Source organism: Sinocyclocheilus rhinocerous, unplaced genomic scaffold, assembly GCF_001515625.1.
Source record: "Sinocyclocheilus rhinocerous isolate Xijiao unplaced genomic scaffold, SAMN03320098_v1.1 scaffold144, whole genome shotgun sequence".
NCBI lineage: Eukaryota > Metazoa > Chordata > Actinopteri > Cypriniformes > Cyprinidae > Sinocyclocheilus > Sinocyclocheilus rhinocerous.
In genome coordinates, this window is record NW_015645650.1 from 204,021 (window position 1) to 225,675 (window position 21,655).

The following is a 21,655-nucleotide window of genomic DNA, read 5'->3' on the forward strand; positions in this document are numbered from 1 at the left end:
ATTACCAATTTAGTACTTTTATTGTAATATTGTGTATATTGCATACATCTATAGTGTAGTATTGTTTACACTATTTGTTTTTGTTTTTCAGTTGGAATAATGCTTAAAATCATACCCTTTTATTCTATATTCATAATGGTATTGTTGACATTGTGCTGATATACTCTATTTCTTTTTCTGGGTTCCCACTTTGAGAAGCACACTCAGACAATAGTGTATATGACAGATATCCAGAATTAAGACATATTGCACCTGAAGATGAGTCGAGATTATTTACAGTTTACACTTCACAAATTTAGAGTCTGAACAGTAAACTTTAATATGGCAAGCAGAGAGAGTTCCAGTCAGTCTTACACACTGACTCCTCTCCATGCCAACCAGAAAATAAGGCAGTGTACCTCTTTTAAAGAAGAGCGTGACAACAGAACTTACTTGGTGCAACATATCACAAATCACTGTTTCAGGAAATGCATCTCCATGTGTTTTCTTTCTTGTATTTAGTCAAACGGGACAGAGACGCTGAGAGGAGCACATGCAGTACTGGCCATCACCAGCAGGGCGTCTGAAAGGTGAAAGAATGAAAAGGACTGAAACACAGACTTGTAGCTAAAGTTAGCACCTGATATCTTGTGACATATGATCGTGGGGTAGGCTATAGACCAGAGGGTCAGAAGGCAGTTCACCATGAGTGGAGGTAAGATTACACTGCCAAAGCTAATCCGTGTAAAGTTGTCCACAACAATCCTACCTCCAAGAACCCACCTCTTGAATATAGGCATAAAAATACGATTCATTTTACATGATAAATATACATAACAAAGTTTTATGTATATTTATACACGATAAACATAAAAGTATTACTTACTCTGCGCACTTTTTGGAAAATTGTATAATTTAAAACAAGCCTAGTTTCATTCAGTGGGGTGAACTCGAACTACTTCATTTTTAATATCGACCAACAGCGCCACTCAGCGCTTACTGCAGATCCTTCAGCATAGAAGAAACTAAATACATTATTTTATGTGGAACTATCTGCTCTAAAACAGTGAGCATGGCCATTATATGATGGTCGTTATATATATATATATATATATCAGTAGATTATTCTAGCCTATACCTGAGAGCTACGAAATCACCGCAACAAAAGAGAAAATAAAATCCAAACATCAGCAGCTGTCATTTCTAAATTTATTTTAATTGCTCTACATTAACTCATACAGTACAAATTCGTATACATATTCCCAGTCCCTGAACCCAAGAATCCAGTAATCCATTACTTTCCATTTTCTCACATTCAAATATTTGCATTGTAAATATATTTCCACTTTAAACTTCAAATAACCCAAAGAACTAACTGTGATTGTTTGAATATAATTACAATGTTTTCAGAATATTTTACGCAAACACAACACATTTAATAAAGAATTAAAGCTTTAAAAATGCTATGTTAGAAGCATGACATACATTCTGACAGTCCGATTAGTACACACTTATGAAAATTTATATTTTAGTGTATAACACTATCTAATTGAAAAAAGTGAAAAAGGCAATTTCCTCTCTATTCTTGCTTTTAAATTTTATTTACGCAAACACAACACATTTAATAAAGAAAAAAAGCTTTAAATATGATATGTTAGAAGCATGACATACATTCTGACAGTCCGATTAGTACACTTATGAAAATTTATATTTTAGTGTATAACACTATCTAATTGAAAAAAGTGAAAAAGGCAATTTCCTCTCTATTCTTGCTTTTAAATTTTATATCAGTTTTATATCTTGCTTCATACCTCCCATATCCATACCTCCCACTTTCTACTTAACAACAAGGTACATTATAGCTTTACATCCGATCAACCTTCTTATCCTTAGTAGAGAAATGGTACACACCATTTCATGTTGTTTCATCCCACCAAGGCCATTGGGTAGTTCAACTAGGCATGTACAATTTCACAAATGCAGTTGAACAGCTCACACAAGTTATTGAAATGAATGTCATACCTGTTTGGCAAAAGCATCATTCACAATGAGAGCAAGCACCAGGGAAAGTGGTCAGATGTCACATTTGCATAATATGTCATAAAGATAAAGCAGCGCTTTCAGAATTTGTCATCTAGTGTATTTTTTCAGCTGTCATATGAAAAAGCCCCAGCACAATTCCCCGCAGTGGAGTTCACATGCCTTTCTAAATGCTCAGTCAAAACCTTGGCATGCGCAGCATTAGGAGGATAAAATGAGCACATGCATCAAGCATCCATACTGATCCTCGTCAAACAAGAAGCAAAGGCTTTTGTGCAATGCTCCAGACAAACACAGGCCTGCAGTCCAAACTCAAGAGATGTTTAGAGAGATAAAGGATGGATAACATCACAAGTAAAGGGCATGGCAGAGGCCAGAATATATAACAATTGAAGAGCAAGAGTAGAGCAAGGGGGTGGTTTGTACCATCTCTCCACTTGAGGATTTTTTTCATTTCAGGCCACTGTCACATTCTTTGTACACTTCTTTCATCTCTCTGTCACTGAGACTTTGATAGAACTCAGCAAATACATGTCTTAGAACATTCTATACCACTTTTACACAAATATTCAATGATTCTGTGCTCCATTATCTTCTGTCACAGCTGTAATATATATATATATATATAGTTTACTTACCCTTTATCACTCCATCCTTATGGCCCCAAGTGAAAAAAATAGCAACACAATCGATTATGATCACGTATCTTCCTTGTGGCCCCAGTACATAATGTCAAAACTGATTATTATTAGACACGAATGCCATTATTTGATTTAGTTGCTCTCACAAGTAGTGACTTTGCAATTCTGTCTGTGGGTTAAACATGTTCATTTGGTGTAAAATAAATGGGATGAGAACTGAAGTAGAAACATGAATCAAAGTTGTGTGGATAGTACATAAATATCTCAACATTCTGATGAAACTGAATAATACATATACAGATATATGCATACTCTATTTTAAAATATTTGTGTACTTGTATGAAGTGACTGAAAATTATGAACATGCAAAAAAATACATCTTTGACTGATGTTTTTTGTCATATTACTGTAGACTAACAATTCATTTAGCAGAAGAGAGCTCGAGCACTCTTGTGCTCTTGCCCAGGGTGGTAATTACTGTCAGTGGACTCTCAGTAATGTATGGAGCCAGGCCTCCACACATTTGGTTGCAGACCCATGCTTGATGTACTGAAGCGGGGTCTGGGTACCCGTAGGTTCTGGCTGCTCCCAGACCCTGAGGATTGCACACAAGCAGACAGGGGACTCAGCTCAGGGGCGCTCTTAAACTGCTTGGCTGCTTGGAATGGGGTGTAGGCCTGCCCAGGAGTGGGTTGTGGGATGTGCACTGAATTGGACACAGGGGCAGTGGATATTTTGGGGAGAGCAGGCAGGGTTGCTGTCGGGGCAGGAGGTGGTGGCGAGAATGGTGCTGCAGATCTCGGAGCAACAGGAGGCGGGGAAGTGACATTACTGTGCCACATCGGCTCACCGAGAGTTGTGGCAGAACGGGGGGCGATTACAGTAGGTGTCAGAGATGTGGGTGCAGACATGGGAGTAGGTGTTGAGAAACGTTTGATTTCATACACGCGGCTTGCTTTAACAGGGACCTGCTTCGGTGCATTAAGGGAATTACCTGTCATGCCAACACCATTCTGCTGCTGCTGATAAGTGGCAGTGTTTTGAGGGACTCCACCTCCATAACTGAACAAAGATGAGTTGAGCTGGTATGGCTGCCTGCTCACAAAGTCAAGAGCCTTTATACCTTGTTTGTGTTGGCCAGGCACTGTTTTAGCCCCAACTTTAGCCTTGGTGCCACGCTGGGCCACTGGAGGACACGAAGGTGACAGCAGTGGATTATAATTAATGGGTGGTGGGGCTCGGATGTTTGGAGAGTATTTCCAATGAGCTGGGAGGGACGGTGTAGGAGAAGGATCACGAGGATGCGCTGGAGATTTGGGCTGTTTATCCACCACGTAGCGGTCCATGCGACTCTGTCTGCGTGCAAACAGCTCCGCACCTTTACCTTGCATCTGGGGCATCTCAGGAGCTGGATGAGCTGGTTTAGGAGCCACTGGTGGTGGCATCTTGTATCTCTGTGCCTGCATGAAGTTGCAAGCCTCTGCACCCAGGTTGAGAAAATCTTCTTCAGGGCCAGACTCAAACCCAGCCTCTGCACCCGAACGGGACCTGTCATCCAAGTTCTGCACAAGAGACAGTAGCTCAGGGTTGTAAGATGGAGCCTTCTTCTCCTCTTTAGCAGTGAACATTGGTTTCTTGGATCCACGACGATGAGCCTCCTGCAGGATGCCAGTGCGGCCGGCAGGGACTGAGACCCGCTGCTCTTGAGAAGAGATCCCATCAGTGGAGTTAGAGAGAGAATACTGCTGGGCAACTGGTGCATTTAGTGTTTCTGGAGTAGTGGATGCCACAGAGATGTATGGGTTGAAGGAGACTTTGTGTGCTGGGGAGGATTGCACATTTGGTGTTGCAGGAGCAAAGGCATGCGCGGGTGCAGGGGCATTGGGAAAACCTGGGGCATTTGTGAGCGGGGGAGAGAAAGGGTGTGTCGGCATATGAACTGGTGGAGGTGGCTGATATTGAGCAGAAACCGCATGATGGTATGGAGGACTGAGTGGCATTGCCTGTGTTTGGGGAGGAGAGTAAGTTTGAGCCATACCAGAAGGGGAACTCAAAGATGTTACATGAGAAGATGTTGGAGAAAAAGGGGCTGAGGTGCTGGAATAGGTTGGGGAGTAGAGTGGAGCATTTGAAGGGGGAGGAGAAAATGGACCTGAAGTGATTGAGGATGGAGAGAACACAGAGGAAGGACCATTGTAGGTGGCCGGTCTAGCAGGGATATACAGTGATGTTGTAGAAATAGCTTTCTTCCCCTCCGAGCCAGCAGGAGAGAAAGAAACTGGGATATTTGCCACAGACACAGCCTGAACCTGTGATCCAGCCTTTTTGGCAGGGCTGGGCCTGAAGACTACTGGAGCAGTTGCTGCTCGGTGGCTCACACAGCCAGGGGCAAATGGCCTGGCAGTTCTGTTGTGCACTGAGCTGGCAGCTGATGAGTCTACTTGCTCTGGTAATGCTCCTGCCATGGATGGCATAGGCGTCTGACCTGGCGAGGACAACACAACGCTTGTCCTGCTCACTACCAAAGGTTCCCCGTTTACCATACTGGTACTATGAGATGTTACGGGTGTGACTGGAGTAACTGGGGTATATGTCAGGCTTGAGTCTCCCTGATGCTGTGGCATGGAAAAAGCCATGGGCGTAACCAGGTTTGACGTATGTTCTTCTGCTCTTTTCCTCTGTTGTTCAAAAAGCTGGGCTCCTTTTCCTGAAGTGGCATTTAGGCCTGGGCTAATCTTTGCATCTCTGCCAGGCACAACACACGCTGAAGTTCTCTTGTCTAGAACGTCCAGGTAACCACTATCCCAGATAGGGTCTGGTGCAGCAGAAAAACCGTCCTCGTCAAGCTCAGATTCACTCCCAGGAAACAGGCTTTCGTCCTCAGTTTCTCCCTCTGTGTTACTATAGCTTTCTCCGTCTACACTGCCAAAGCAGGTGAGAGTATACTTCTTGGCACGCTGCCGTCGCTTCTTGAACATAAGCACACCTTTAGAATGAGGGTTAGGAGCATCTGTCAAGAGCGAAGCAATGGTTCTGCATTTGGATCGGGCCTCCTTCACCTGCTTATCTTGTAAATTCTCACCTCTGTGTAGCTCTACGGAGAGAAAGATAATGTGTATATCAATCAGCGAGAAATACTTTCAAGGTCTTTACTTAAGCCAGTAATATTAGTTGTAATATCACATTTTAAATCACTTAAATGTAATGATGATGCATATTTATTATGTATTTAAAGTTTATTATACTGCTTCTTGATATGAGAATCACTGGATGCCAATTGTTTTCCATTCTGCATTAAGGAATGAACAGGCCTGTTAGCAGGCCTCGAATGAACAAATTTATAAAGGGACACCTATGACTTTTATATAACAGTACCTTTGGTGATAAATGGGCAACATCAAACATAAAGTCACGTATAAAGTCATCAAACAAAGTCACAACGTTAATAAATCAAGCTGGCATTGTAATGATTGGAACACATTTTCTAGTTGAGTCAGAATAGCTCTGATAGTAGACACTATAATGCAGTGGGTTAGATGCTGAAATGTCTGGCACCAAAATGCTCATGGTAAATTACTGAGCTCATCCATCTCTACAAATAGCCCATCACATTCTAACAGCTTGAGCAAGTAACCCCTGGGGATCCAGGATCTATATTAAAAGACAGGGTAACGGAATCTGATATTTCTATAAAAACAAACCAAAAATAAAAATGAAAACCTCAAAAGTACAGCATTTTTGCTAAGATATTCTCTTTCTAATCTGGAGGGCCTCAAAACATCTTCAACATTGAATCAAATTATGAAGCATAAAATTCAAAATATTTATTTCTCATAAATAAAAGGTCCAAATGAAGACATAAATGTGCATTTGATTATACTAATTATCTAGACATGACAAATAACTGTTCAACAAACTTACATACCCTTACATACCTGCTAGCAACAAAACATGTAGAAATGTTTAGTTTTGTTTTCAATAAATCAAAAGTACAAGTAAAACTAACTTACACAAAAACCACATATCAAAACTGATCTTTGTAAATCTGAGATCATGTAAATAATACCTCTGTGCTATCCATCACCTTGTCTCACCTGTCTCATTTTAAACACAATGTTGGATCATTTAAACAGAAAACAAGCCCCCTATCTCTCTAAAGCTCTACAGAAGCTATCAGGACTCTACCTGCATAGATGTGTCCTTCATGTTCAACCTCTCCAGGCAATGTGAAGCTCCTCATGTTGTTCAGCATAAAAACTGTGTTCCCAAGCCAGCCTTACTGGCAGGACACACACAAACACATCAGTGGAGTACCGCCAGCAATACTTGGGTGCTCTGCCCACTTTGGTACGAAATCAACCAGTCCGTAGCCTGAGGTCAGGCCTTTTAAAGACCTTTTGTCTAACCACAAGACCCTGTCACGGGCCCAAAGAAACCCCATTATGTCATTCAAGCTATTTTGGTCAGTGAACAGAGCTAACGGACATTTCCCACCTGTTTGGGCACACCTCAGCCTCTTCCTGGATAGGCTAGCTTAAGCTGAGCATCATATGGGGTCATGCTGGCATCTCCAACCACACCACAATGACTTTAAACTTACTTAGACTCTGAAGCAAGTACTGCCAATCAGACTCTTTGAGACTCTGGAGGCAACATCTGGGCAACATTTGACTAAAGGTCAACCTCTTTATCATGATTGAACAGTATTTACTTCAAATACCCCATTTTGACAATTATCAGCCAGTAACCACAGTTGTGGCACACTGAAATAATTCCTCTGCATTATTCTGAGAGACAGACATATAATATCAGCTGCTGATCGGCACATTCACAATATTTTGTACCATGCTCTTACGACCTCCCACTGTGCTGTCACAATAACAGGTGTGCACACTTTGTCTTCTCTTCTTACCAAAGCTATCTGAATGCCCTGGCTTATTCTGTAATTTCACCACTAACAGTGACAGAGAAGAGCAGCTGTCATGGACCCTTATCCTCACTGCAATAATGTCTCTAGCCTCAGTGAGACGCACATGAGAGAATTCACAAACAAGAGTTCTAGATGTTCAGATTTCCCAATGGAGATACAGAATTAAACACCGAAACGTGTTTATTTATACGATCCTCAAAATGTCCCATCAGTCTTGGAAAGCAAAGTGACCTTCAGACTGACTGTCGGCAGGGTGCCATTAGTTGAGGAGAAAGCCTTCCCAAATGCTTTCGAGAGGGGAATTAGCACCCCATCAGCTACAGACACAAGATATATTGTTTGACTCCAATGAAGTTTCCAATATGTGTTGCTATAAGAAGAAATGTGAAAAACAGACTCCTAATCCTCATCATATCATTAACTACATCACATTGACACCTGTGTGTATCTCATATTTAGGATAAGGTCAGATTGTTAACCTTTGAGAAGGATAAGCTTTCAGATCATTGAATAGTGACTCAAGCCATATGGTACTCAGTAAAAATCGGCAGTTTGCTTTAGTAGAAATAGATATGACTCAAATCTAATTTTAAAAAAATTAAATAAATACAGTTGCAAAACCACCTACAACAGAATTACCAGAAATACATATCATTCTAGAATGTAGGGTCTTCGTAGGGACATTGGAATCAAAAAGAGAACTACTGATTTATGCCATAAAGGGGAAATAAACTACATGTAAAGAATATTTTTGTGTAACAAATGGAGATCATTATTGGCTCTTAAAATCACATTATTAGCACAGACTCAACCGTTTAAATGGACAGAATGAAATATCACTGACACTGGACAGCAACTGGACATGCCTTTCCCAGCATGCAACAGAGGCCTGTGTTATAGTTGTGAGTCAAGGGACAAATTTAGTCTATTGCTCACTTGAGTCCAGACCCTTCCCCTGCCCCGTTAAACCCTGAGCAGGGGGACATGAGGAACCCCCATCACCAACATTTGCATGAGCTCCATTACAAATCCCAAACCACATGCGTATGATTATTTCCCACTGAGCCATATCCTGTTCTTAGGTTCTGTGCTAATCAATGAAGCAATATGTATGTTTAACTACAATTTGTCATAAGAACAAACAGATAGTAATGATTCAACACATTCAAATTTCACAAGTCTTAAAAACGCAAAATTTACTACATTTCAAGATTAACATAACTGAATGTAATGATCATTATTTTCAGTTAGTTCATTCTGTTAATAATTTGTCAGACTCATTCAAACGGAACTCCGGTGTTTGTGATTCATTTTGAACGATTCATTAAAAAAGCCGCCGCATACGAGTCATTTGTTTATGAATGAAACTACACTGGTCATGTTTGTTTTTCTGTTCAACCCATGAACACAGCTCACTAATTTGTACCATAATTCTAAACTTGCAATCTATGGCAAATCAAGTGATTTTTTCAACCTCAAATGCACTTGCTTTGCACTTACTTTGTGACCAGACTTATTAATAAAAAATAAAAAAAACTGTGTGCCCTTACTCAAGAAAATCTATTTTAAGGGTCAACAAACAGTATGCAGAAATTAATAGACTGACTTCTGCCTTAATTTGATCAAATATCACTGAACCACACTCCTTCCTGACACAGGAGATTGACTTCTGTCAAGTGGATTTCCAAAGGTTAAATTTAACACAGTCCAGAAATAATGTATGAGGTAATGACAGAAAGAGATATAGGTTCAGAAATGCTGAGCTCATCTTTATTTATATGAACTAAAAAGTTATTCATAGTTTTGCTTATTGCTCTATTTACATAATTAAAATAAGTTAAAGCAACAATTTAAAAATGTTAAATAAAAGTTTAATAAATTCATTTCTGATTTGGACTGCATTCATTAGTTTCTTTGTGTAAGTAAAAAAAAAAGCATAGCTTTAATTGTGTGCTATTGCTAGTTAGTAGTTAACTGCCAGTCTGACATTTAACTTTACTTGATTTATTTGATTCCATTATGTTTAACTACACAATTGTGTCCATTTATTGTTTAAAAAAAAAAAAACAGAAGTTAATTAAGTTCTGTCAAAGAGTTTTTTCTTTAAGTCAATGGCAGTTTATGTTTTATTAAATTATGATATTTAGTTTTTTAAATATAATTTTTTTTTTACTTTCTATTCATCAAAAAAAATGTTGCTCAGCACTACTATTTATATTATAATATATATTAAAATTGTTTTTTTAATTGCAATTATTTTACAATATTCCTGCATCAATATTTTGCTATATTTTGATCAAATAAAAGCAGCCTAAGTGATTATGAGAGACTTTCAAAACAAACCCCAAACTTTTGAACAGTGGTGTATATGTATGCTATTTGAAAAATATGATTGGTACTCACTAGCTTGCTTAGCTTTGTCCATGTACGTTACTGTGAGTTCTTCATCAACTGGGTTATCCACAGGGCCCACCATGGGTACCATCTGTCTGTGAGACGCAAGCATGAGAGCCTCTTTTGCCCGCTCTAGAGAAACAAGTGGAGGTGGGACAGTGGGGGGCTCCTGGAAGCCACTGTCCACTTCAGCAGCTCCTGATGGACTTTGGTCAGAATTCTCAGAGGAATTTTCAGCCTGGTGCGACCATTCAGAATTATCCAGAAAAAAAAAATTCTTAAGCAGCACAAATGTTTTCAACATATGATTATGATAATATTATGATAATAATAAATGTTTCTTGAGCAGCAAACCAGCATATTAAATGATTTCTGAAGTATCTTGTGACACTGAAGACTGGAGTAATGTAAATATATTTAATATATAAAAATATTATTTTTTTCTTAAATATATATGCATGTGTGTGCATTTATATATACATAATAAATTTACACAGTACACACACATATATTATGTACACAAAAACTTTTATTTTGGATGTGATTAATCATGATTAATTGTTGCTCAGCACTACTATTTATATTATAATATATATTAAAATTGTTTTTTTAATTGCAATTATTTTACAATATTCCTGCATCAATATTTTGCTATATTTTGATCAAATAAAAGCAGCCTAAGTGATTATGAGAGACTTTCAAAACAAACCCCAAACTTTTGAACAGTGGTGTATATGTATGCTATTTGAAAAATATGATTGGTACTCACTAGCTTGCTTAGCTTTGTCCATGTACGTTACTGTGAGTTCTTCATCAACTGGGTTGTCCACAGGGCCCACCATGGGTACCATCTGTCTGTGAGACGCAAGCATGAGAGCCTCTTTTGCCCGCTCTAGAGAAACAAGTGGAGGTGGGACAGTGGGGGGCTCCTGGAAGCCACTGTCCACTTCAGCAGCTCCTGATGGACTTTGGTCAGAATTCTCAGAGGAATTTTCAGCCTGGTGCGACCATTCAGCCTGCGGGGGCTGGTAGACCACCTCTCTGCGGGCCACCCCAGGCATAACACACTGTTGCTGAGTCCCCATTCCCTCTAGATCAGATACAGGCCAGCTCTGTGTTTGAGGGTACATGCAGACGTCCTGGGCGCTCTCATAGCCACTCATTTCTGAAGTCTCCTCCTCTTGGGGTGAGGCTTGGCCAGGACTCTTGGCAGGAGAGCTACTGGGGCTTCGTCGTCTCTGTCTACGCTGCCTCTCTTGTGCCGCCACATCTGCATCACTGTCTGTCCCACCGTAGTAAGCCTCGCTGTCTGGAGGGGACGTAAGCCACTCGAGGCCACCGGTGGGGGACATGAGCAACGCTCTGTTGACACTGGACTGTTTAGAGGTAAGTGGAGGCGACAGGGCTCTCAAGGCTGCCTGGTACTCCTTATCAATACGCGGGGATGGGGCCCGACCCAGAAGCACCACTGACTGATATGCAGCTGGGGCCCTGAATGGAAAACACAGTGATTATCTTGAGTATAAATTTTATAGCATGACTAACAACTCCTCATGATAATGATGTCTCAGTCTGACCTTTTAATTCGCAGATGGAGGGTTCCTCTGCCACTATCAATCAGATTCATAGCCTCAGCATGGGATAGTGTTCCACAGGATACATCATTGATTGACACCAGCTCATCAGTCTCTCTGAGCCCAGCCCTGCAGGCCTTACTGCGCTTTCTCACCTTCAACAGCAGGAGGAGATAACGTCAGCACAAACTTTGTGTTGATTAGTTGCAGTGAGAGAAGATAAATAAATATCCAGCTGATTTTTACATTGTCACCCGCTTCTAGTTATAGTAGATATAGATATAGTAAGATATAGTAAGGATAGTAACTGGTAAATATCCCTCAAATTCATTGTTTTCATTCATTTAAGCTTATCATACTCTGGTTCACTCTTCATACTGTTACTTATAAGTCAGTGGGTTATCTGTATTTCTGAGTGGCAAGTGATGGTCTCACGTCACAGTTGTGGACTTTCCAGTGCTGGACTACATTATCACTGGCTACTTTTCATTGGTAAAGTACATAAACCTTTATTACACCTTAAAGGGTTAGTTCCCCCCCCCCCCAAAAAAAAACTATGTCATTAATTACTCACCTTCATGTAATTCCAAACCCATAAGACCTTCGTTCATCTTTGGAACACAAATTAAGATATTTTTGATGTGCTTTGTGCAGTCTTTGATGTGCATTTACGGCATTACCATGACGCATGCGTGTGCATTCCTCTGCTTGTAAACAAGGCGCAGCGCATCCGGGTTCTACGTCAGAACGCCAGCTCCTGTGTCAGCAGCACCACACATATGCATCGTGGTACCGACTGACAGAAGAGAAGAAATTGTTGACTAAAGTTGTAATTTTTGTTTTCTTTGTGCAAAAAAAAGGATTCTCATAGTTTCATGAAATTACAGTTGAAGCACTGATGTCACATAGACTATTTTAACGATGTCCTTACAACATTTCTTGGTCTTGAACGTGTCAGTTGTGTTGCAGTCTATGCAGGGTCAGAAAGATCTCGGATTTCATCAAAAATACCTTAATTTGTGCTCCGAAGATGAACGAAGGTCTTATGGGTTTGGAACGACATGAGGGTGAGTAATTAATGACAGAATTTTAATTTTTGGGTGAACTATCCTTTTAAATATTTGCCAAGTAGGCCTATTTACAAAATAGTACCACTCTTCAGGTTCTGTCCTTGCAAGAAGTGTAATGATTTGTTAGTTTTCTCACATACATTTTTTTAAATATAGGCCTCTTAAATTCTAAATTGTTTGTTTATCACCATAAAACACAATTCATTCAATTTGTGTGCCATATTTATAATATGTACGGCATAGGCGACATATTAATTGTTACATATGTAGATTAATAGCAACATTCTTTATCATCCCTCATGCTCCAAGGACACTTAAAGTCATTATGAAAATTGCTCCGTTCCAGTGGAACTCTCATTGAAACTTTTCCCAAACAGATTTCTGAGGATCTGAAGATTTCATTCCTGATCTCGCTTCAGGACTGCACAGTACAGTGACTGTTACATGAGCAAATGACATCCATGTTCACCACTAGAGGTGTTTCACTCATTAATGAATTTTTTAATCGTTATATGTATTCACTGAGCTTGAAAGCAATAATATATCTGAACGCTATGATTCATAAGCATATGGCTTTTGGTATAAGCTAATTATTTAAAAAATGCTTTGAAACAAATCGGTTAAATGAATGATTCAATGACTCACAAAATGACCGAAGACACACAAGAAGACTGTACTTATTCATGTAACCTACAAAATGCATCCCTGAAAGAATCAGTGAACAACTCTTTTTGGTTGTTGGATTCATACTAATTTATACTGCATACAGATTTTAAAACAGAGTTTCATACTACATACTCTTTCTATTACACACACTGTAATTAGGATTTTTTTTTTTTTTTGCCTTAAAACACATCACATACATATTTAAAGAATAATACTGTACTAAATGTTGCTAAATGTTGTTTATCAAATCATATATTAAATTAAATTAAATTGTTCTGAATTAGCATAGAATCAACTGGGAACCAGTTAACTGTGAATCAGATAGTTTCAGTGTCAGACCAAAGATTTGTTAGGCCTCATCCTGTTGGTTTTGTTTGAGCTATGAGTATGAGTACGATGAAGCTAAAGTATGTTTAAAGAGAGTCGCTATGGCTTTATGCCCATCTTCAAATACCATCTCCTTGAGAGTACAGCCTTTTTGAGGTCATCTGTCAAATATGAGAGCGCTGTTCCGGCACTCACTTCACAAACACTTCACCAAGCTAAAAGTCTGGCCGCATTCCTGTCTTTGTCCAAAGGCACTTTATAAATGAACTGTTCTGAGGAACTGGAATAATGTTTTCACTAGCCCAAAGCATAGATTTATATTCCCTTACAAAAGCCTAAAGGGATTAGCTTAGCTCAGATCAGCTCAGACTATTTTGTCTTATGTAACGTCTAATTTTAAAAACCGCTTTTTGTATGTGCAAATTGTAGACAAAAATAAATGCTATGAAGACCATTAAAAACAACAAGTGGTGTTAATTTGCTTTTCCACGAACACTGGTAACACAAATTTGTAGTTGGAAGAAAATAGATGAAAGCTGGTTCCATTCACCTTCTTTTTATTGCCGATCAAATGGTCTGAGAATGCAAATAGGGGGAACAACATGTGAAGCTGGTGCCAGGGCAGCTGTTGCCTCTTGGCAGACTTGAACCAGGGCATGTCATGAATTCACAATGTGTTGTCCACATAGCCTAAATAAAGTGATCAACTATTGTAAAGAGTCAGTTGTCACTCAGTCTCAATAGATTTAGCTTTAAGCTGCATGTTTTTGAGAAGTGGACTGTCTAATTTAGTACTAATATAGTAAATTAAGTAGATCTGTATTGTATCAGATAGCAAAGGACTGAATGGAAGTATGAATGCATTTACATTGTAAGTACTACAAGCAGGTATTATGAGGACATGCTGTACGTCCTCAGGCATTTTCAAAACATTGCCAGAGCATTTTGTTAGCTGAGCAAGTGTCACTGAGGTCGTTCTAGATGCCAGGATTAAAAGAAGCTATCAGAGATCCTTGTGGATCAGAATAGCTCAATTAAAAGTAGAGATGGTCATGGAGAAAAGGCCACACCGCAAATGGAAACAGATGAAAGTCTGCAGAGGTGACCTTGAAATGAAAGACGAGGGGAAACTCCCTGCTGCTGGACAAACATTTTTTTCCAAGCAAAAATATATTTCTCTGAATAAAAAAGTCAGAGCCATCTCTCTGTGATGGATATCTTTTCCCTCAGAACATGGAAAGAGTAGAGCAGACCGTCTCTGGCATTGCTCACCAATCCAAAATAGATCAGGGAAAATGCATTGCACACAGTTGTCACTTAACAAATGGGGCATACTGTGCTTATAAGTAGACACTGTGGCTGTAATTCTACTCAGTCCTGAAATAACATCCTCATTTATACAGAACTGTGTGAGAATGCTTCTTTGAAATATCTGGATTCCAGAGGAAGCTAAACAAAAGCTGTCAATTAGATAAGAGTGAAGAGATGCACTGTGAAGCCTAGCAGGTTTATCTATGGAGCAGGAATGCTTGCAGCACACAGCCAAATAGCTCTTGAACAGCATTTATCAACAGATAAAATAAGTGCTCTCTGGCCTGTAGTTGAAATTTTATTTGACAGTATTATCTTATTAATGTTTGCCCTTATTAAATGGGAGATGTGCTATATCTTAACTGCAACAAAAACATGCAATAATACTTAATTTAAAAGGGCCCCAAAGTGATATATGACAAACACATTTTTACACATGCTAGAATGGGCCACATGAGTCTTTAACAGGAAATGTCCTCAATAACACTATACTCTTGATGGCTTATCAAGTGTTGCATTCCTCGCTGACACGTGTTGAACAAACATATCTGCTCAGTTAAGTCAGACCAGGCCCACATTAAATCCAATAGACACTGACAAATTTGATTTATATATTAATTAAATAAAAAAATAAAGGGAAAAAAAATTAAATTTTACATAAATTATTTGTTACATTTAAAATATTTTATATAAATAAAATGTTTTTATTAAAATAAATATATGTAAAAAATCTAAAATAGTTATCAAATAATAAATAATATCAAATTAGACTGTGATTTTACAAATGAGATATTTGCATGTTAAGTAAATTATATCAACTACATTATATTGTATTTACATATACATTACATTATATATTTGTAAAATCACATTGTCTAATTTGAATTTTTTTATTTTTTTTTGTTAAATACTGGACATTTGTTAAATACTCATGTGGGTCAAGCTGCCCATTGTAGCTTGTGTCATATATCATTTTGGTATGAACTCAATAAGAACTTTTGGGGGCCCTTTAAATGAAATATAAATTGTATATTTATGTTTCAAAGCCTGAAAATGCAATTAAGATAAATGTAGCATCCACATATCTCCTATATGTTATAATGCCATTCATTAGATAAAATAATATTGTCATATCATAGTTCAATTATGTATTATGTAATATATGTACTCATATTGCTCATACACAAAAGTCGGACTAATTTAAATTGGAAGTTTTAGTGTTTTTAATAGCTTTACAGACCATTCATTAAAATAAAGAGACCCATGATTCAGCATCCAACTGTCCCCTTACCTTTGCCACTTGGAGGGGTTTCTGGTGCTCAGCTCCTCCTTGTAATCGGAAACCCCACGGTGCACCTCCTGACAGGGTCACCACTACTTCCTCTGCGACCATTTTTATTTTGTTGTTTCTGTGTCTCTCGTAAATGTTTCTTGGTTCTTAGTTTCTTTCAATAGTCTTGTCCCATCCCTGGATGTTCAGTCCTCCTCCGTGGCCCAGTCTGCCTGCAGAGCTTCTGTCAGTTCTGAGAGGTGAGCGCAGACACACACCCCATGGGCCATGAGCATGTGAAGTGTGGGGAGAGCAAAAGGGGGTGGGAGGAAGCGAGAACGCCTCTATCTCACTCTTCATTGGAATGCTGGGTCGGTGGGTGGGGGTGCGCCGTCTAGATTCAGGACCTCCTTCCTTCATCCTGCTGGCCACACTTGTCCTGTCAATCCACTGCCACATCCAAAGGATGCTGATAGACCCTCTAAAAATAAACACCCCAGCAGTCCCACTGAGCTTTATCTGTGAATGCCCTCAAAATGTGAAGGGAGCTGTTAGAGGAGTTATTTTGGGAGTCAGATGACACTAGACCATATTGCAAATTAAAATGAAGCTTAATGATGCTCATTAGACATTATAAATAAATGTTTAGCAAACTGGTTATTCCTGTGGGTTTCATCAGCTAAATAATAATGGGGACTTGTTCATTTGATCTTAGATATAATGTTGCTTGACCAAAGATGTTTGCGTGAAAATAATTTATTGTAATCAGCTATGCTTTCATTTATAATTTATATATTCTCGGTGTTATTTGGCCATTTCTCTTTGGCATTTATTCAGATTTGTTGTTTTAATATGTTGTTTTTATTTTATCCTTTGCTATAGCATGATTTACAGCACTATGAAATCATCTTTAGCTATAACGTTCATTTACATTAAAGGGGTCATATGATGCGATTTCATTTTTTCCTTTCTCTTTGGAGTGTTACAAGCTCTTGGTGCATAAAGAAGATCTGTAAATTTACAAAGACTAAAGTCTCAAATCCAAAGAGATATTCTTTATAAAAGTTAAGAGTCAACCACGCCTGCCTAAAACGGCTCGTTCTAACACGCCCCCACATATCTACATCACGATCTGGGAAGATTTGCATAACACCGCCCAAATGTTCACGCAAAGAAAAAAGGCGTAACTTTTATTCTCGCTGTAACACATTTCATTACACCAAATACACAAAATAATGTTCTTTTTAGCAGCATCATATGACCCCTTTAACATTTAGTCATTTAGCAGATGCTTTTATCCAAAGCTACTTACAAATGAGGACAATAGAAGCAATCAAACCCAACAAAAGAGCAATAATAGAAAGTGCTGTGACAAGTCTTGGTTAGCCTAATGGGCTAACCAGCCAGGGAAGCCAGGACAACATATCACAGCCACCGGAAACACCAGAGACACAGCCCATCTCACCAGACACATTATCCCTCTCTCCAGCATCTCCACTTCTAAGCTTCTCACAGAAATGGAGGAACTGGTGTATGCTGGGCAGACTCTGTTGATCTTCTCCTTGATTCCTTTAACTCAAAAGTTAAGAATGTTATTGATGATATTGCTCCTGTGAAAGTCAGCAAGAAGACTGGCAGACAGAAATCAGCTTGGAGAAAATCAACAGCAGTACAGAGTATGAAAAGACAATGACAAGACAACTGAGCGGATGTGACGGAAGACGAAACTTGAAATTCATTAGCATCTATAAAGACAGCCTTCATGCTTTCATTGTGGAACTAGCCACAGCTAGACAGACTTTCTTCTCAAACCTTATAAACAGTAACTTAAACAACACTCGCACTCTTTTTGCTACTGTTGAGAGACTGACAAACCCCCCAATCTAGACTCAAAACTCATCTGTTTAGCTGTGCATTTATTGAATGAGCACTGTGCGATGTCAGAACTGATTGCACTGTATTTTATGTATTGCACTGTATTTTATGCAATCCGAACTGATTGCACTGTATTTTATGTATTATCATTTTCAATTTTTAACTGCCTTAAATTCATTTTAAATAAATGTTTTAATCATTTTCAAAGTTTTTAAATTCCTTGTTTTATTTTTTCGAACGAGCCGTTTTAGGTAGGTGTGGCTGACTCTGAACTTTTATAAAGAATATCTCTTTGGATTTGAGACTTTAGTCTTTGCAACTTTACAGATCTTCTTTATGCACCAAGAGTTTGTAACACTCCAAAGAGAAAGGAAAAAATGAAATTGCATCATATGACCCCTTTAAACCTTTAAAAAGTCCATTCCCTGTTGTCCTCTCACATCAAAAATGTAGAACTGTTTTGGACTGTTTGTGCTTGTACATGATGCTTGATCTGTGCATATTTCTCTCCTGTATCAGACATGACAATGAAATTTTCACTGCAGAAAGCAATATTTGGATAGATGACTCATATTTCAGCTGAAAGCAACGGTTTGAAATTAAATATCATCTCAATGGTGAATTTGTTTATTGGAGTCGTGTGGATTACTTGTGGATAATTATCATCTGTTTTGCCTCTCATTCCGACGGCACCCATTCACTACAGAGGATCCATTGGTGAGCAAGTGATGTAATGCTAAATTTCTTTTAGATCTGTTCTGATGAAGAAACAAAATCATTTACATATTGGATGACCCGAGGGTAAGTACATTTTCAGCAAATTTTCATTTTTGGGTGAACTATTTCTTTAACAATTAAAGCTAAATGTTCAGCTGATATTTATGCATAACATTTCAGCTGGAACATATGGTGTATGTTTTATGCTCAGAAAAAGAAGAAAGTGCATGCAACATGATATGTAATAAAATCAGAGATAAGAGGGGAAATGTAGTAAATAGATTCAGATTCAGATGCGTTTTATAACCAAATTACTGGAACTGAGAAGTGTGTGAAATGTGTGTTTGGTAACAGTAACTCATATGTAATGTGAAATCATGGGTAAGCAGGGCATGAGGAATTACAATCGACAAAATTAAGACATCGATTTGGTGAAGAATGATTTTGTATTTTGGAAAAGGTGATGCTGATGAGTAGGGCTTATGTCTTAAGTGAGGAAAATAAGTTATTCTTGCAGTACATAGATGTGTTTTTTTTTATTCTGCCTCTTTTGTTTCAGCTTATGACTGTGAATATTTAATTTTATGTGTTTCAGAGTCCACATGACCACATGCATTAAGCCACAATTTTTCACAAGTTTTAATATTCACACAGCTGTAGTGCAAAGAATAACAACAGAAAAAAGTCATGTGATAGAACTTGTAAATGAGGGTTGTGTTACTTGTGTATTTTCCATAATTGGTCAATCTTTAAATGTGTGATATGTGACTAATATATACACTGCTGTTCAAACGTTTGAGATCAGAACGATTTTTTTTGTTGTTGTTGGTAGGCCTACTAAAGTCTCTTATGCTCATCAAGGCTACATTTATTTGATAAAAAATACAATAATATCGTTAAATATTAGGCACATTACAATTTTAAATAAAAAATCATTTTCTATTTTAATACTTTAAAATATATATTCAGTAACAGATTGCTTGACATAAAACTTTTTTCTCTAAGTAAAATATTCACAATTTAGCCACTAGAGGGAGAACAGTACCCATATAATCTGGGTAAGTTATAGAGAAGTTCGTAGATGGGTGGGAGACTGTTAAATTGTCTATCCTTTTGTTTGTGTTAGGTCTACCACAAGTTTAGCACAGATAACACGTTTTCCTGTGAACAGTGGTCACTATGGGGAAAAAAAATTACGTTTGAGGTGTAATGAATTAGAACTTGACAAATTAGGCAGATAAAATGGAAAATAATTTACATTTCTCTAAATTCGATTGGTTTCTAACCACTAGCCTACTTCAACCCCTAAATGTCCAGACTAACTTTTGTATGACATAATTAGGCAGATGAAATATAAAATAATTCATAATTCATCATTGGTCATAATCCATCACCACCGTTTTTAACAAATTATATGAAAACCTCCGTCGCTTTATAAACTTTTCATTGCATCATTGTTCAATTATCAATTACCATGATTAAAATCCAACATACCGGGGGAAAAAGGTTTTGTGTGGGTAATCTGTGTTCTGTTATATTTAATCGATTACCGTGTGTTACTGAAATCTCTAATAGCCTGTGTTTAAAAAACGTGATTATGTCCACTTTGATTAGGCCTATGTCAGACAGGCTGTTCCATTTCTCATATATTCGTCAGTTTGTCCATTAATTTTTTTCTTAAGTCAGTGATGTTAACACTGTGATCGTCGTAAAAAAAAAAAAAAAAAAGGAAATAAAAAAATAAATACACTGTTTTAATCACTGTGACAATAATGTACAGTATTTGAAAAATAATGTGTTTTTTGAACATTAAAGCATGTCAACATATTCTGTTACACCAAATACACAAAATAATGATCTTTAAAATAGCATCATATGACCCCTTTAAAGGAATTTACGGTTTCCATACAAGACCTGCGGCAAATGTTCGCGCGTCGGCCCCTCCTCTGCCCCCTCTCTCGGAAATAAAGCCAGTTTTGCCACAATTTACTCTATATTTGGTGTTGGTCCGATGTCTGTGCTGGAGCGTAAGAGCGTAGGAGGAGGAGGGCACAGACCGCCGATGTACTAGTAGAGAAGAGCGATAAACGCCTGTATCAACTGACTGACAAGTTAACCGAGATGGAGAAAACTTCACCTAAACTCTTCAGTTTGTGGATTTATTGTGTAATTGTATTCCTAACTGATGCTGGGCTAGGTACGTCCCGTCTTTTCAGTTTCTGTAAACTTGTTTTATAGCTTGTGTCCTGTTACTTTTTTTGTCTTGTTTGATTACGTTTTTATATTTTATCATATATTTTATGTCTGAATTTATGTGGTTCAAGACAGCGGATGAAGATGTTTGACTTAATTCTGACTGTCAAATAATTTGCTTCTATCCTTAATTTCGTCTGAACACACTTTTTGAATTGCCTTTCTTTCTTTCCCTAAAACATCAATATTATTTGCTACACTACATGGACCAACATTTTTCCCACTATAAAAGACTTTGGCAAAGACTTTTGATCAGTATTGCACTTGACTATGCTCTGAGTATCTTGACAGATCAGGTCTGATAAAAGCCTGATATGTGTATGTGAACTTTATGAACTTTTTTGTTTATGAAATTATTTGTCTGATGCAAAACATCTCAACAATGCTGATACACACTGATTGTTTAAATCCCCCACAAATGGAGTTAATAAATCAGATCATATGTTAATGATTAGACAGGCTTTTGTCTCTATAAACCTGCAGGCTACAAATTAATTGCAACTGGGGAACGAAAATTTGCGCTTTTCTTTCTCTACCAGGTTCCAACATCTGTACTGTTACATCTACCCATCGGTTTTTGATTGGATGGAGGCAAATCAGAATGTGAG

The 21,655-nt window shown here is 38.1% G+C and overlaps 1 protein-coding gene across 1 annotated transcript; it reads right to left on the bottom strand.

The window, feature by feature from the left end:
• Nucleotides 1-2,840: 2,840 nt before the first annotated feature.
• Nucleotides 2,841-16,468, bottom strand: LOC107706876 (synaptopodin 2-like protein). The gene is made up of 4 exons (XM_016510706.1): nt 16,224-16,468; nt 11,562-11,713; nt 10,754-11,475; nt 2,841-5,754 (listed from the first exon to the last, which is right to left on the bottom strand). The coding sequence occupies exons 1-4, from the start codon at nt 16,323-16,325 to the stop codon at nt 3,152-3,154; spliced, it is 3,579 nt and encodes a 1,192-aa protein (XP_016366192.1). The 5' UTR covers nt 16,326-16,468; the 3' UTR covers nt 2,841-3,151.
• Nucleotides 16,469-21,655: the final 5,187 nt, after the last annotated feature.